Below are 16,768 nucleotides of genomic sequence, written 5' to 3'. Positions count from 1 at the left end.
TTTAATCGCTACTTAATGAAGTGGTGGAGGTTTATCGAAGCTGGTGCTTCATGATAACTTGTGTGATCCTAAGTTGTACTTGTGCTGCCATGGTGGCCTACACGCGTGCCTTTTCACCAGATTTTAATGACCAACTTCCTTGTATTTAGAATTTTAAAGTTATTTTTCTTCTTCTCTTTCTTTCTTACTTCGGTTAAAGTGACTAAGGGTTTGACTCGAGGAATCATTATTTATCTTCTGTTTGTTAACATCACTAGTATAAGATAGTTTTCATTACCAACAAATTGTGCCAAAGCCCAATTTCTAAGGCTTTCCCTCGAAATCTTTGCTCTTTGCTATTACTCTAACGATAACATTTTTTCCCTAACGATAACAATAACTCTTCCCTTGATATTTAATGAAGTATTCATATGAATAGTTTCAATGATTTTTCCCCGACCAGTTTGGAAAAATGGGAAAATGACCAAATAATGCTGCAACTCTAATATCAACTAAGATGAAAAAAAAAAATGAAAAGCAATTCATCCTTGACTGTAACAACCCTGCCGCGAGTCTGCTAGTGTACTACTCTCTTATTCAAAAGAATCGGTGAAACTGAAACAAGAATTTTTCCTGAATCAAAAGAATTTTAATATTGCTTTGAATTCCCTCCTCCTATATGCGACTTGAGTCTCTTCCAAAGATAAACCGTCTTGTCCAGTCTGTAACTACCAAGGCCCTTGTGCGCCAGCTTACTTGCTTGCTGTTCAAAGGATCAAACAGAATAATTTAAGAATTCTAACATGGTAATACGAAAGTATCAAAATTCATCATGTGTCGTTGTATGTAACGCGATACCTTGCATAGACAGAATACCATAGCCATTGACTGCTGTGGCCAATTGAAACCCAATCCCCAGGAAGCTGAGCAGCTGTCTGTTCTCCTCCCAATGGAGCGAATTGACCCAAATGCTTGTACCTAAAGGGTTTGAAGCGATGGCGACCTTCTCCCCTGAACCTGAGAGGACCCTCTGGATTCTTTTCACACTCTTCCATCCGGTTGAAACACTTGGCTAGGTAAGTGCCTTGCTGAGATGCAACCTGAGCTGTAGCCGGAAGAAATTTCATCTGGGAATCCACTTTGGAGAGTGCTGTTTTGAGTTCCTCGATATTGAGTTCAATTGATTCTTTCTTAACGTCTCCTTTGGCTTCCTTCAACAGATCAGCGATGCCGCGCATTTGGTTATTCTTGAGATACAACTCCAGCTGAGGGTATCTTTCGCAAATGTCATTCATGGCCTCTTGAAATTCTTTCACCGTTAGTGTTCCTGAATTGTTTTTGTCAGCCTTCTTAAAGATCGCAGCAATATCTTCCTACAATCCCAAAACCCATTTCAGAGTTAACAATGAAGAATCACAACATTCAATTGAAAGAAATAGCTGTCAAGGGTCAACTACTAAGCGCTAGATTGTCAGTTAATGCATCTTATCTATACTGAAACTCAGTAAGCTTCAAAAGGCATAATTAACAATAGAAAAAGTAAATGACTCTGTTTAAAGATGTGAGAGAGAACTTTTGCGACAGAATTAAGAAAATGAACTCTCAGCATCAACAAAATTATATATATGTCTAGAATAAAAAAAAAAGAACATAGAAAATGCAAAAATAGAAGTTACACGTCACATTACATTATTGATGCAAGATTATTGGTAAGAATGCACATGCTTAAGTGTGTGTTTCTGTGAACACTAAGAAACAAGCTGGTTAAATATGTGATGAAGAAATTGTATTGGTATACCATGACTTTCCGCTGGTTGATGGTAGCACAATCACCGAGTGCATACACATTGTTGCAACCCTCAACTCTCAACCATTCATCAGTAGCTAAAGCACGCCTGCTAGCCTATTTAGAAGAGTCAACAACCAATAATAAATTCATGCAATGAAATTGTTCTCTGCCGAATGATACTAAATATCAAATAAACATAAATGGAAGCATGAACCAGCACAAATATAATGTCAAATTTCTCAATGACATACCTGACCAATTTGTGCCATGAAATCTTTAATAAATGGACGAGTGCCAATGCCAGTTGACCAGACAGCCATTCCATATGGAATTGTCTTAATTTCTCCTCCATTTTTCAGTTCTTTAGTGGAAATCTCCTTATCAGTTACCTTCACAACCATGGACCCTGTTTTCACATCGATTCCATCTCTTTGAAACTTGTCTTCAGCAAAAGCAGTGATTCTTTTGTCAAACCTGCATAAAGAGCAAGTGATGAAGACAATATGACATAAGATTCAAATCAAATGTTAATTGTTTCAGCATTTAATTCACCACCAACTTTCTTGAATTGTTTGTAGTACATCATAATAACAGGAGCAAAAAAGTGTTGTTAGAGTTTCACATCCTTACATGCTCAATATATGATCCCCTGCCTCCAGAAGAGTAATTTTAACCAAATCTTTAATTCCCGGATACAATCTGATCATATCCTCATTGACAAAGTCATGAAGTGAGGCGGCAAACTCTACCCCAGTTGGGCCACCTCCAACAATAGCAAAATGAAGAATTCGCTTCTTCTCTTCTTCACTTAAATTGGGTAAATTTGCCCTCTCAAAGCAGTCAATAACAGTTCTTCTAATCTTCTGAGCATCTTCAACCTCCTGCATAACACGCATGTCCATGAGAAATAAATAAATAAAAAAAGCATGTAGACAAGCATATTTCTTAAGTTCTGCTCACTGGGGTTCATGCTATAAGGGTGAACATAAAGTATGAAGTTACCTTCAAGAAATGGCAATTCTCCACAACTCCTGGAGTATTAAATGTGTTGACATTTGCTCCCACGGCTATGATTAGATAGTCATAGTCCACGACAAATTCTTCTTTCCCATTCAAATTATTGTTCATATTAGATCGACAATATATTTTTCTGTTTTCAGCATCAATCTTGACACACTCTGCTTCACTGAATAGAACGTCCACTTCCTTCTGCTCAGAGGAAAACGAAGAAAAATCCTAATTATAGCAATTGTCCAGGGAAAAAGTTGTGTAAATTTACTTCACTAGCACCGCCATTTGTATCTCACAATGATAACATTTTATGATATGTTACATTCTTGCCAGCTCATTTGAGATTAACAAATTACTGCATGAAGAGAACTACATGGTTTTTTATGCTCACAAGTCACAACAGTGAAGATAATGTAAACATACAAATTACTAAAATCTGTTTATGTGCCAGAAAATTTGTTATTTTTACCTAGTTCTCTGTCATTATCAACTTTTTGTCCAAATTTAAATTGAACTTGAGGTAATTAACTCATGTGACATTATTTTGTCCAAATAAATAATTATTTTGAAATTAAAGAAATAATGAGACCGCCGAGGCGCCGATCTTCATCTTATTTGTTTTTTAATATTTATCTCGCAGAAAATGAAAAGTCAAAATGCACTTCCATGACTTTATTTTTTCGTTGAAGTTAATTTTAATAGTTAAAAATACATATACATTATAAGTCAAAATTTATATTTATATGTGAGAAATGATAGAAAATTATCAAAAATTATTATTTTTTAATAATTATTTAGTGATCAATTCAATTTTTTAAAAATATAATTCTTTTAATTTATAAAATCAACCATATATTATATCTCATATTTTTAAACATTAATGGTTAACTAATTACTAAAATAATAAATTCATGCCAATGAAATATTCAATATGATGCATTTCTTACCTTCTTAGCAATATTGCGAACGGGTTCAACAATGCTTCGAGCTTCGACGGTTCCGCACGTTACACTAGGCAGCAGCGGAGTGAAGGCAAAGTAGTTACGCGGCGAAACCACCTGCACCTCATATCGCGGATTGTTTAGATTCTTCAAGAAGCTAGTCCCCGCCCAACCAGTTCCCAGCACCACCACCTTTTTCTTCTCGGTAACCGGCACTTCAGAAGAAGCAGCATCACTGTAAGCCAAAAGGCCACCACCACTGCATTTCCATCAATTCATTAATCTCCGTCATACACATACACATATACGTTAGATCTACAGTTCACCATCTACGTAATGCGTTCAGTTTTACTTGCATATTTATAAGAATTGTTCACCTATAACAGACTACGGTTTGATGCAAACATGTATCAAGTGTTTGAAAAAAAATCCTGAATATAGCTTGAAAATTATAATGTTTTTCAAAGATAAGTATTGGATCTAACGTGACAAGATATAATGAAGCAAGTGGTAGCGCAACTGAGAACAGAAAAAGGAAAATGTAGATAGAAGAGAAGGTTGATGATGATACGTACGTTACGGTGGTGCAGAGGAGTATGAGCTTAAGATGCGAGGGATGGTCTTGGAAGGATTTAGAAAGACGCTGGAAGAAAGCGAAACTCGTCATAGCAAAGTTACCGATAAAGAAGACGGAGAGGGAGAGAAAAAGAAGAAACGGCAAAGAGAGAGAAAGTCGTTGTAGAGAGAGAGGGAGAGAGAGTGTGTCTGTGATGTAAACGCGAGAAAATGGGAAATGGTGGAATGCGTGTGTTATAGGGTTTGCAGGCGAAGGCGCTGTCAAGGTTCCTCCATTCCGTTTTTTGCTACTCTTTTTTGACTTGGCGCCCACGTTAGGGCTAACACGAGTCATTTTTCTTAATTTTTTTTTTATTTCAATTATAATATGCAAACAAAATATTACAAATATATTTTTTATTGAAGAATAATTTTATTTTAAGTTTTTGTGGTTCACAAAATTGACAGGTCTGCAACCTCGTTCCCGAGATATAGGGGCGCCGCCTCATTGAGCTGACTCGTTTCTCAACATCCTACCAACATTTACATTGTGCCAAGTGCCAGCTAGTATATGTAATTATATTCAAATAAAAATAAGGTATAAGTGACAAAAATACCATGAAAATGGGAAAAAAAATTAAAATAATACAGTCATCGGTTATATATTTGGTTGCAACGTTCATGTTAATAGCCATTTCTAGGTTAATAGTTGTCTTCACTTTTACACCTAAGTTAGTGAGTTGGCATGTGATTGGCAAGTGATTTTGTTTGTACAAGATGGGAATGAAGGAATTTTTTTTTCCATAAATTATAGAGGAATAATTTGAATACTCTAAAGCAAGTTAGCTAGTTTGATGGAAATTAAATATTGGTTTCATACACATTATAGTCAGCAAAGCGCATTTGACTGAACATCTATCATTTTCTTTTTCAGCAGATGTGTTGGTGTTCAATTCAAATTTATATTAAAAATTTAAGAATATAGCGGAGAATAAACCAAGTTAAATGAAATAGTAAAAAATACACATAGAGATTAGGGTTTAGGGAAACATCATTTACCATCAGTGTTTGACCCAAAACATGATGAGTAAAAGCTTTTTTAATGTGGAGGCGGCAGATGCTACTAAAATGTGGGAGAACAATAAATCTCCCCCCAAAAAAAAAAAAAATTGTTGACAATAATAATTTCTAGAAGGAAGCTGGTGGTAGGCAGAGACAGGCTGTTCCACCAGCATGCCCAACCTTTTCCAAATGCATACATAACATCATAACATATATAGCTTCAAATTGCAGCACAAACATGAGGCTTTATTTTTAGCATTGTGATTTAAGTAGTGTTTTTCAATAATGTGATTTAATATGTAGTATAATTTTTAAAAAAAAAAAAATACAAATATAACCCTCAGACTTTTTGACCCATCAATTTGTTTATTTCTTAAAAAAAATTTTAATTCATACAACTGAGGTTTAGATTTTTCTATTATCTCAAATCAAATCCTGAATTTTGTTTCTAAAACAAAATTGAACCTCTGATTTGTGAATTTCAATTAAAATTTTTTTTTCTATATCTATAAAAAATATACCATTTTTCTATAATTAAGCCTAATACATTCAGAATTTCTATAACTAAAAAAATTAGCCCAAACATGAATAGAAAATAAGATATATTAGGTGATATAAGAAAAGTCTAATTCGGAAGTACTCAATATACAATTCGCTCGTTTTTTCCATGTAAATTATTTTACAATATCAATCATTTTTTTTCTTGGGTCAGAATCATAATTGGTTTTATTTTTTGGTCGCGGGTCATAATCATAGTTTGAAATGGAAAATATCCATAAATTCCAAAACTCTTCGGGCTTTGAAGAATTAGATATTGGGCCAGGCTGATTTGGACTAGTGAAATTTCGCAACAACACTCTAAATGATCTATAGGCTGAAAATGATTACAGTCATATTCTTGGCAGCTATTATAGACTAATGATCTAACTGATAAAAAATCATCTAGTATATGATGATGTAAGGAAGATAATTTGGTGAGCTTGGTTTAAATATCTAACCATATGTTTTTCATTCAATATGTGATATACGTTTTCTTCCATTTGTTCTTCATGCAGAAAAGTAAAATTAAAACTACACATGTTCTTTTCCAAGCTATGATATGTCTTCGTCAATTAGAGTTTCTGCATGATCATTATAGTATGAAAAAATATCTTTGTTTACACTGCTACGAACTGTATGTTATCTTGAAAATGTGACAACAGAGAATTATAGACCTCAGGCTAAAGGAGCGAGCGAGTCTCCATCAAGATAACTACTATAATTGAGATATGTGGAATTAAAGGTATATATGCTATGGGAAACATTTCAAGTGCACTAGTTGTTTTAACCGTTGATCTGAATTATAAAAAATATATATAATATATATTAATTAAAATCAACGGTTAAAATAACTGGTGCACCGATACTCCCCGGTGCACTTGAAATGTTTCCTATGCTATGTGGCTAACATAACAATTGTCCCCAAAAACAGTTTCAAACGGGTTAACTTAGCTTTTATATATATACGTACGGCTGCAAATGAAATGAAATTAATAAATTGAACTACTTTTTAAGAGGAGGATGATCATATATAGGTGTATGTGTAGTCCCTTGTCCATGTCAAAATTGTCCTTTCCAAACGTACACACACTGTTAATGAAAGTGGATTGATCAGTTCTTAGTTCTTATTACAAGTAATGGTGGCTACTGGTGATGATGATTTCGCTTTGAAACTTTGATGAAGGTATGTATAGTGTGTTGAAATTGAAATAAAAAGAACCCCCGCTGATTGTCTCTTTCTGATCTGTCCTATATGATAATAATCACAATTCACTTTCATTCAATCTAAATCAAGTGGAGCCCTAAATTATATCTGGCTTCTCATACATTTTCATGCATTATTTTTATTTTTAGAACAATGAAAACTGTAGTATCCATAATTTTAAACTAAATCTATCCACTTATATTATAAGGGACCAAATTAGTATTTGAAGACTACTGTGCTTTAACATGGAAACTTGGGAAGAGGAACCATCTAACACATTAAGCTACCGGGGTTGCTTTATATGGGAGAGTGAACTACGCTCTGCGCACGCACGTTCCAATGTCTTGAAGAAAAGAATAGGTATCTCTCCAACTATGTATCAAATAATTCTACGTGCATGACGCGTTAAATAAAAGATAAAAGAAAAAAAAAGGGATATGATATTGATTATGATTATGCATTAACAAGCTAGCTAAGTCTAAATTTTAATTTGTAATCTTTTCATGGTGCGACGTACCTTTCTTTGACTCACATTTTGGGGACAGTGACAGGAAGAAAGAAAGAAAGAAAATAAAAGAGGCTCATTTTGTTGGATATGAGAAGTATGTGTGTGTTGTGTATTAATGTGGAAAATGTGGGTGTTAGATATGGATGTGGGAACAGTTTTTTCTAAAACAGGGATGAAGAAATTAGACCATCTAATTTCTTTGTAAAAAAAATTAAGTTTACTAATCGGATAATCCGTCCGATTAGTGTGAAAGAGAAAATTTAAATTTTGGTGAATGTCTTATTTGTGTACTCCAAATTTTTTTAATTTTTTAAACACAAACGGGAGGGTTTGATTTGTGTACCCAAAAATCGGATCGTCCGACTTTTACTCCTGACACCACAGTTGCGTAAGCACTTATACACTCCATATCTGCGTTCTATACTATTTTCCCTCCCACATCTAAATAAAAAAGTGAATAAAAGAGAGAGTAAGAAACAAAAAAGGAAAGATAGAGAAAAATAAAATATGGAGAAATAAGGAGAATAACCCATTTTTGTGGGTTAACCAAGCATCCATAACGCTCTGTTACTCTTAGTATGTGTTGTCACTTGTCACTTTCACTACCATGTCCATTTAACTTTTCTTCTGTCTAGAGGAACATGCAAGTGCTAATCACTTTGTTGAGTGGGACTTCGTGTCATGTTTGAATCAATCAAGTGTAACCCATTCAAGTTTCACGCTACGTGATTAAAGTTCATTTAGATCCAAACTACCACTTCAAAATTTAGATTTGGATCTAAAATTGCTTAATGCACCAAAATGGTTTCATACAACGACACTAAATCTTATCTTACCAAGATAGACATGTGTTAACTATTTGATACATTAATTTTTAACATTAGTGATTATGATTAGTCTTCGTATGTTTAAAATATTCCCTTAAACACAAGATGAACCACGTTCACAAAAAACACAAGATAATCAATCTACTATGTTAAGGAGTGGCAACTCCACTCTCAATACAAAGCATATATATATGACACCATTTTAATGATGATAATATCCACTCACACTATGTTAATCTTCAATGAAATATCACACTAGTTGCAACTAATCTCACCGGAGAAGTGCCTGTCCTCATCGGAAAATTCTCTTTGCCGAGTCGGAGAAATATCAATCTCGATCAAATTCTCTTCCTCAAAGTGAAACTCCAACCCACACTTCTTACCACTACCATCAAGAGCTATTTCAATTAGTCCTTCTCTGTCTTCTTCATCCCAAGTGAAGCTCATATTCTCCGGCGAGTCCCAATTCCCGGTCGCCGGAAAACCATTCTCCGACGAGCTGTCCGAGTCAGACTCAGGATAATAACGCGACAAAGAAGGGTACCTGAAGATAGTCGTGTCTTCTTGTTTTTCATTGGAATGATGCTCTGCTTCTTCACCTTCATACTCTTCATATATAACCTCCAACGGTGCTTTCACATTCCATTCCATGAAAGACTCCTCAAAATACGACTTTGATTCGAAACCCACGTCAGATTTGAACTCAATTTCAGAATTTCTCTTGATCCGGTCGTTGGAATTCGTTTCAACAAGCTCAATTGCCTTCCCCTGTTTCTCTTCTCTGTTTCCCCTGTTTTCTTCTTGGGCAATGGATTCTTGTTCTTCAACTTCTTCAACATGGTTCCTTTCCTTCTGAAATTCTTCACTTCTCTGAATTACACCGAGACGGAGAATGAAGAGTAATAGAACGCCGGTGAGAATCAGAACAGGTGAGAAAACTATTCTCCAATATTGATGAGGCAAATATAGCAAAATCAAGGTGTAGAAGATGACAATGCAATGAAACAGAGGATCAGAAGAGAAAACAGAGAAAAAAGAAACAGTTTCATTGCATAACAAGTTAATAATTTTATCAAGAGCCATGGCTGAAACTAACTTCAATTCCAAAAGTAATCCACTTTCATCATTGCCGACAAGCCATTAGCAGAGAAAAGCAGATGATGAAACTTTGAATGATGAGAAAAGAGAAAAAAAAAAAAGAAAGAAGTTTACAAATTCAATTGAGTTGAAAAGGGGCACAGTAGAAGATGGGTTATTGTGGGGGGTTTATAAGTGTTTTTTGGCGTGAAAAGAAGGCATAGAATAATAGAGTGGGGAAAGGTCAAGAAGGGTGGTGTGGTCCTTTACAATGTATATATTACACGGAAAACCTACAAATCTCAACCTAAAAAGTTGCTATGCTTTTTAAGACTTTACAAATCCATGATCTTAATCAATGTATGATGTATCAACTATCAACCCCGTCGGTCCGTACTGATTTTAGGTTTTAATTCATGGAATCTATCTACTTAAATTGCTTTCCCTTTTATGGAGCAAATCGAGACATTGATTTGAGGAGCAAATGACGTTAAGTTTGTTCATTGTTTTTGGTTAGTACTTGGTAACCTATAGAAGAATGTGATTATGTTACGTTTTACCTATAAACACATGAATAATTTTTAGGGTAAGTTTCTCAATTAGTGATCACAAATTTCAACTACTTGCCGTTTTTGGTCAGTCATTCACATTTTCATGTCTAACTTCTTTTTTTATTTTTCTTTTAACGTCTTAACATTAGTTGATGGGTTTAGGAAAGTTTATTCACATGATTAATTTATTAGCGCGGTTGTTTTTGGAAAGTTCTGAACGTTATTTTCTTTGTACTATATGCTTTTATCGATTGTTTGATTGCAACAAAGTCAAGCATCGTTCAGTATGGTAATTTTACATAAATGGAATTGGAAAGTTATCACTTTTTCTATGTATCATATATACGATAATATGAAAATGATTCCCCATGATTTGGCTAAATTATGGTCCCTCTATGCCATCCCTAAAGTTCAAGGCTTTCGGAATATGTGCTCTCAGAAACTAATGGACTAAGGACTGCATCAAGAAAAATTCTATTTATTGTTTTTCAAAAAAATATAATACAATCGTATCATACCGCATTTTGCATAAATTGTTTCGGGATTAACTAATGATTAAGATTTTAAGAAGATAAGGAATAATAACTTTTGAAAATTTAAATGCATCGAAAACATTAAGGTAACGTTTGACAGATACTGACTGATAAAGATTGAAATAAGTTTTAGTATTATGTTTAGTATAGAGTGGAAGATAAAGAATGAAACTCTAATTTAATTTGTATAAAAGATAAAATTAAAATTATTTAATTAAAATTGAGGTATTTTATGTATAAAATGTTATTAAAGTTTTGGTCTTCATCTTCAAAAATTTCAGTCTATTATATCCTTACTTTTTGAAAACATCGAAATACTGAAATTTTGAAAATAAAAATAAAAATTTTAATATCAGTCTCTCACCAACAAATATAATATTAAGTTTCATTACTTCAAAACAGATGCTATCTAAAAATTTTAAATAATGATTTGATTTTTAATTTTCATAAATTTAAGTTGTGTTGTTCGAAACCATATAACTTTTGAGTTGATTTGAGGAAAAATTATCCCAAGTAGAATATTTGATTCATGGGTAGCAAACTAGAAATAATGCCACATCATTCCCCCCCCCCCCCCCCCCCCCCCCCCACAAAAAAAAATCCTCTTATAGTCTTATTGAATTTGAGTTCCACTAAAGATCCCAGCCCATTGCTTTAGGCTTTAGGTTCCCCATTCACACCGTGCCTTTCTCATTGAGGAAAAATTAAGTAGCAGAATACAAAGGGGAATTGAGGGAAAAGAGAGGGTATTTTGGGAAATTAATAAAAAGATGGTTAAATGAGAATGACGATAGTAATTTGGGAGTGACATTAACATTAGTGCTACCCTTAATCAAACTCGTCTAATTTGAACGTGAATTTTTTCTCCCATTTCAAACGTTTATAAAAAGTAATCACATGTATTGTTATTCATAAAAAAATATTTTCAAATTATTTTAAAATGTGACAAAAATATACATCTATTTTAGTTTGGATTCAATTAGATTTAAAGCAACTCATATTTTTCTTTAGCCATATCACAGTCGCAAATTCAAAAATTTTATAAGAGGGATCAAATTAAATACAAAATAAATTAAAATATAATATAACAAAAAGTCAACAAAATATAATTTATAGTATGTAGGTTAAAATTAATAATTATATTATATAGAAATCAACATTTAACTACATACTTTAGGATATTGGTATTTTTAAATTTATTTTGTAATATTTTATATAATTAAAATTATCAATTTACCATCTGAAATAAATTTTGAAACATTCTCTTTTTCAACCTATACAATCATATAATTTGCTAAAAATTTATTTTCCATCTTGTTTTAAAAATTTTTTTTATTTAAAAAGTGTATTCAGTTGTTACTGTTGTTATAGAAAGAATCAAAATAAGAATTTTTTTTATAGTTGTTAATTTTTTACATTAATCCAAACCTATATTTTCAATAAATTTTTAATTATTTATATATTTATAAGCTTTTATTATTTTTTAAACCTATTTTTTAATTGCTACTAATATATTATAATACACATTATAATTTATACATATTAAGTTATTAACATATAAAATTTTTTTAGTGTGTAATATACTAAAATATATTTAATCTATAATTAATATATATATATATATATATATATATATATATATATATTAATTATATAATAATAAACTAATAATACTATTTTTTTTTAAATGAGGGAGACTATGGCTATCTTAGACCCCCTTAAATCTGCCTCTGGTCACAGTTACCTTTGTCACATAAAATGTCTTGTTAGTTATGTCATGTTTTTTCGTTAACGGAGTAGATTTTTTTATTATAGTTGGATATTTTTACATATTTTTAAATTATTTACAATATTTTTGTTAATAGTAAAATTTCGAAGCATTTTTGTCGGTGTCAAGATAATTCATATACATTTTTAGTAATTAACCCTACTCAAGTCATAAGTGAAAACTTATGGGTTATGGCATGTTGCTCTAGGGTTTTTGGGTTAGTATGTAATAATGATTGTGGCTTGGTTTCATTATGTTTTGTTTTTTCTTGTTATGGCTTATGCGTCATGTTGGGTTTTCTTCTTGGATGGTGTTGGTGCTGTAACTTTGCGCCTAATCTTTTGATTAGGATTTACCAACATTGATCCCTAATACAGCATTGAGTAACAAGTGACAACATTGATCTCCTACGATTATAGAAAGCACATAGCAAAGAAAAGAATAAGATTTATGTTGATACAAGATGTTACTGAATATGCATGCATGCATAGTTAATTCCACCTATGACTCCAAATCGAATAGCCAATTAAACAGCTGGCTAGTGTGTCTTGTAAACAACAACAACAACAACTTGTTCCCCAACATTCCCTGCATTTACAGCCCCACTATTCCTTACTCTTGTACGCAGCACAAACAAATATGATAATACATGAAAATGTATATGCAACATTACAATAAGCATCAAAGTTTGGTATATATTACCTGCATGAACATTATTATAGTGACCTCTGGCTTTGGAAGTGACCCACTCAAAAGGCATTAGTCATATGTATTACCCATGTGCACTGGATTCTTCCTACTCTCACTTTCGGTTATGTCCAAACTCAATTGTCGCATCTATGTGTAGCTGTTTAATAATCTCCTTCCTTTCCAATTTCTATCTTCTTTGTTACTCACTAGTCACTACCCTCCTATATTTTCATCTTATAGGCAAATGCATGCTCGCTCGGGACTCTCACACGCACCCTTCACTCAATTCTACCCGGTAAAAAATCAATAGATCTATTTTAATTTAGTTCTTTAACATTCATAATAAAAATTACAGAATTAAAAACAATACAATTCAATCATAACATAAAAAGCCAAAAAAGAGAATCTATCCACCTTTATCATAAAGGAAATGCAAAGGTGGTTGAATATATCGTTGTTCTCTAATCAAATCACACCCACGTACGTACATGAATTGGATGAGGTGCTAGAATTCTTCGATGAATAATTATGGATTTTGGTAGACTTGGGCTTTTAGAAACTCATATAGAGTTAGGCCTAATTCACTAAATAAATAAAGTGTCGGTAACAATTTAGATTGGCCGCTCATTTGTCCGTTTAAACAAGTGTCAAAAATTTAAATTTTACATTGCGCATACAGTAACCCATTGGCTAGCAACAGACATTTAAATGAAATTTATATTTGTAACGAATTAGTTCTTAACCTGTTGAACTAGAGAATACCGTGGACAATAAATAAATAAAGTGCCGGTGTAGTGTGGTGTGGTGTTGTAGGCTCAAAGACACGGAGCTTGCGTAGGCAATTTTGCTTTTCAGAGTTACTCACATGGATTGCTCCCTGTTGCTTTGGAAAGCCATAGTGTGGATCCCTTCTTACTTTTGCAACTCATATGCCCTATGCCCACCTCAAAAGTTAGAACCAAATTTCATATCCCTTAACAATTTCATAATTTATTTGTTTTTTCAACCTTATTAGGAATGGATTATAAATAAGATGAATATTATTTGCACACTTCCAAGTATAAATGTTTATTTAGATACAAATCAAATATAAAGATGAGAAAAATGAACAAGTGAAAATCAAAATCCATTTTTCTCTTTTCAGTATTTGGATTTCTATATCGAAAATCGTATCCAAATACATTATTGTTATAAGCTTCACAATATATTAAAATTTGAAACATTTACCAAGGCAATTGAAATTGGGAAGGCTTCATTCGCTTCGTTTCTGTTAATGGGATAACGTCCACAAGGAGAGGGTGCTCGGGGTACGGGGTGAATTTGACTGCCCGGATATACTTCGAAAGATGAATTCATACTTCCATGATGCTGATCAACCACATGAACATTTGTGTTAACCTATGAGCATGTATACCAGCTACAGAAATCAGCATTGTTGCCTCAAAACAAATAAACAAGATGGATAACAATACAATTTAGTGTGTATAAAACAGATAGATCCAACTAACTTGACTGGGCATCCACATCCAGTAGTTGGATGGATAGATCTGAGAATGAATGCCTTGTCCGTGATTAACTCAAGTGTTACAATCATTAAAAGTATTAAAAACATACCCCATGGTAGAAAAATAACAGTATGTTGACAAAAACCTGTAAAACTTTCTTGGTTTTGCAAAGGAGAACCAGCAAGTGAATGAAAGGAATCACTGCACTGTAATTGCGATGAACTACTGTTTGATATAGATGTGAGATCCTGCTTCGTCTGATCTAAATACATCTGAGACTCATCTCAGTTCAGTTCTACAAACTTAACCTTCAAATGAAATAAAGCTTTAGTCAAAATATTTACATTTAACACCAAAAATATGTATAGGCTGTTACATTACCAAATATCCAAAATACCTAATCAAAATACTCATCTGAATTCGGCATATCCATGCTTTTAGGAAGAACATAGTTAGCTGCCACAGCCATAATAAAATAGAACATAATAGGCCAAAAAAAGATTGTAAGTTGGGAGAAATGATGAACATAAAATAGATAGATAAAAGTAGAGGAAAGAGTAAAATGTGAAAGTATTAATCATGTTTTTCAGAGAATTAGGTGGCACTTTTTTTCCTGTTTCTTTAAATCGTTATCACACCGCATCTTGAGCTCTTTTGACTTTGTAAATACAACAACAGCAATCTGCATCGAACATAAAATGATATTGCAACCAAAAGATGTAGATCAATAGCTACCTTTTGATAGTCAGCGAATGGCTTGAGCTTATGCTTTGTGCATTTTTGTGAACATTTGTTTGATCAATTATATAATTGCGAGGAATAATAGCTTGCTCTTGTTAGTAGCACATTGAATACTCCAGTTACTTGATCCATCAAGCGATCAAATCTTGCGTCGTTCAACTGCACACAATTTATCTATAGTAGATATAAGTTTATTTGTTATAATTTTTTTAGTGGGAGTATATAAAGAGTACATAGTATATAAAGTGTAATAACTCAACACATATTTTTAAAGAAATTTTATGTTCGGTAGGTCGGTTACTGAACGGTTCGGGTTGAAATCCTCGAAGATGGTAGGGGCTTGTCAGGTCGTGAACTACCAGCCAAGGGTGTGCGAGGTCCCGAGTACTTCGTGTAAAAAGGGGGTGCCACCTGCAAAGACACTCTGACGCTCTTGTCAGTAACGTGTAGGCGAAAAGGGGTGATGTGATATGTTACGTACCTTGGGGGAAGAGTAAACCTTCCCCTTATATACTGTCAGAGGTGGGCCCAATGAGGACAGGCCCACTTTCTCAGGGACGTTATCCCACAGCCGTGCATGAGCTGTCCGGGGCGCGTGTCCGGGTTGGTTGCGGGGCGCGGGTCCGGGTCGGGTAGTGCTCGGGTCGGCCGAACCGTAAGGGGTTTGGGCCAGGCCGTAACAGTGCCCCCACGCGCCAATGATAGTCGTGGGAGCTATCAGCGGCGTGTTGCTTCTCGCTTCGTTCATCCTCGTTAGGTCGGTCGCTCGTGGAAGTGACATGCCGCTGCGCGCGTGTCTCTTGGTTGCTGAAGCGACCGTTTGCCGCTTCGTTCCTTGCGCTGAGCATTAAATGCTCATAATGGGTTGCAAAGACCCTGCGTGCAAATACTATTTTGCCCCCAGTTTTTCGCTCTTCCTGGGTGGCAGTTTTAAATAGTTTACCTTCCTCTTTTTCCTCCTTTTACGTTCTTGTTTCTTCCATTTCTTTGCTATCTCCCTCCTCTTCTCTTGGAAATTCTAGAGTGTTGTTGCAGTTTTCCCGAACATCTTCCTCCCATCCTTCCAGCTTTCTAAACAAATTCAGGTAATCCTCGGACTTCTCTTTTTTCTGTTCTGTTATTGTGTGCTTGTTGTTAGTATTTGTTTGTTCTTGCTGTCTTGCTTGAAATTAGTGCTATATTGCCTTTTGATGCTAGGTAGACATGTTAGGGGAGGGGTACCATTCCAGGGTAGATTTTTAGGTGGCTCTCGGGATAGGTGTAGCTTTGGCCATGCTTGATTAGTTTTTTGGGTTTTTCTGGGCTCCCGACCTCATAGACTAATGGAGTGGTACCCCCACTGTAGGTATGCCTCGCGTCGTCTCCCGGACTTCCACCTCCGCGGCAAACTATGACCCCTACGCCTGGGTGACCTCAGACATAAAGGACTCGCCGAACCAGATGGATCTGGAGGAGTTGACGGAGTTCCGGCAAGCCGGGTATCTCTG

General features: G+C 34.3%; 2 protein-coding genes and 1 long non-coding RNA gene across 6 annotated transcripts; all 3 read right to left on the bottom strand.

The window, feature by feature from the left end:
* Positions 1 to 229: 229 nt before the first annotated feature.
* On the bottom strand, positions 230 to 4,622 carry LOC112785033 (external alternative NAD(P)H-ubiquinone oxidoreductase B2, mitochondrial). Of its 4 annotated transcripts, none has more exons than XM_025828436.3 (8): positions 4,296 to 4,622; positions 3,727 to 3,979; positions 2,771 to 2,977; positions 2,399 to 2,649; positions 2,020 to 2,242; positions 1,778 to 1,882; positions 838 to 1,352; positions 230 to 742 (listed from the first exon to the last, which is right to left on the bottom strand). In XM_025828436.3, exons 1-8 carry the CDS (start codon positions 4,385 to 4,387, stop codon positions 655 to 657), a joined length of 1,734 nt encoding a protein of 577 aa, XP_025684221.1. In that variant the 5' UTR covers positions 4,388 to 4,622; the 3' UTR covers positions 230 to 654. The 4 variants fall into 4 exon arrangements, with proteins under 4 accessions (XP_025684221.1, XP_072086029.1, XP_072086027.1 ...); XM_072229928.1 differs by having other exon boundaries at positions 2,771 to 3,004; positions 4,296 to 4,535; XM_072229926.1 differs by lacking the exon at positions 1,778 to 1,882 and having other exon boundaries at positions 2,771 to 3,004; positions 4,296 to 4,516.
* Positions 4,623 to 8,494: 3,872 nt separating this feature from the next.
* On the bottom strand, positions 8,495 to 9,830 carry LOC112785256 (uncharacterized). Its single transcript, XM_025828716.3, has one exon. The coding sequence runs from the start codon at positions 9,497 to 9,499 to the stop codon at positions 8,672 to 8,674; it is 828 nt and encodes a 275-aa protein (XP_025684501.1). The 5' UTR covers positions 9,500 to 9,830; the 3' UTR covers positions 8,495 to 8,671.
* Positions 9,831 to 13,641: 3,811 nt separating this feature from the next.
* LOC112784278 (uncharacterized) lies at positions 13,642 to 15,065 on the bottom strand. Its single transcript, XR_003193823.3, has 3 exons — positions 14,938 to 15,065; positions 14,263 to 14,848; positions 13,642 to 13,969 (listed from the first exon to the last, which is right to left on the bottom strand). It is a non-coding gene; the product is annotated as an uncharacterized lncRNA (long non-coding RNA).
* Positions 15,066 to 16,768: the final 1,703 nt, after the last annotated feature.

Source organism: Arachis hypogaea, chromosome 20 (genome assembly GCF_003086295.3).
Source record: "Arachis hypogaea cultivar Tifrunner chromosome 20, arahy.Tifrunner.gnm2.J5K5, whole genome shotgun sequence".
Classification (NCBI taxonomy): Eukaryota; Viridiplantae; Streptophyta; class Magnoliopsida; order Fabales; family Fabaceae; genus Arachis; species Arachis hypogaea.
Note: the sequence above shows the minus strand (reverse complement) of the source record. Positions and strands in the feature narration are given on the sequence as shown.

Coding starts and splice junctions, on each gene's coding strand:
- LOC112785033 (XM_072229928.1), bottom strand. CDS start 4,387: ATGACGAGTTTCGCTTTCTTCCAGCGTCTTTCTAAATCCTTCCAAGAC. Junction 2,650..2,770: donor AGAATTGCCATTTCTTGAAG/GTAACTTCATAC, acceptor CGTGTTATGCAG/GAGGTTGAAGATGCTCAGAA. Junction 1,353..1,777: donor TCAACCAGCGGAAAGTCATG/GTATACCAATAC, acceptor TTGGGATTGTAG/GAAGATATTGCTGCGATCTT.
- LOC112785256 (XM_025828716.3), bottom strand. CDS start 9,499: ATGGCTCTTGATAAAATTATTAACTTGTTATGCAATGAAACTGTTTCT.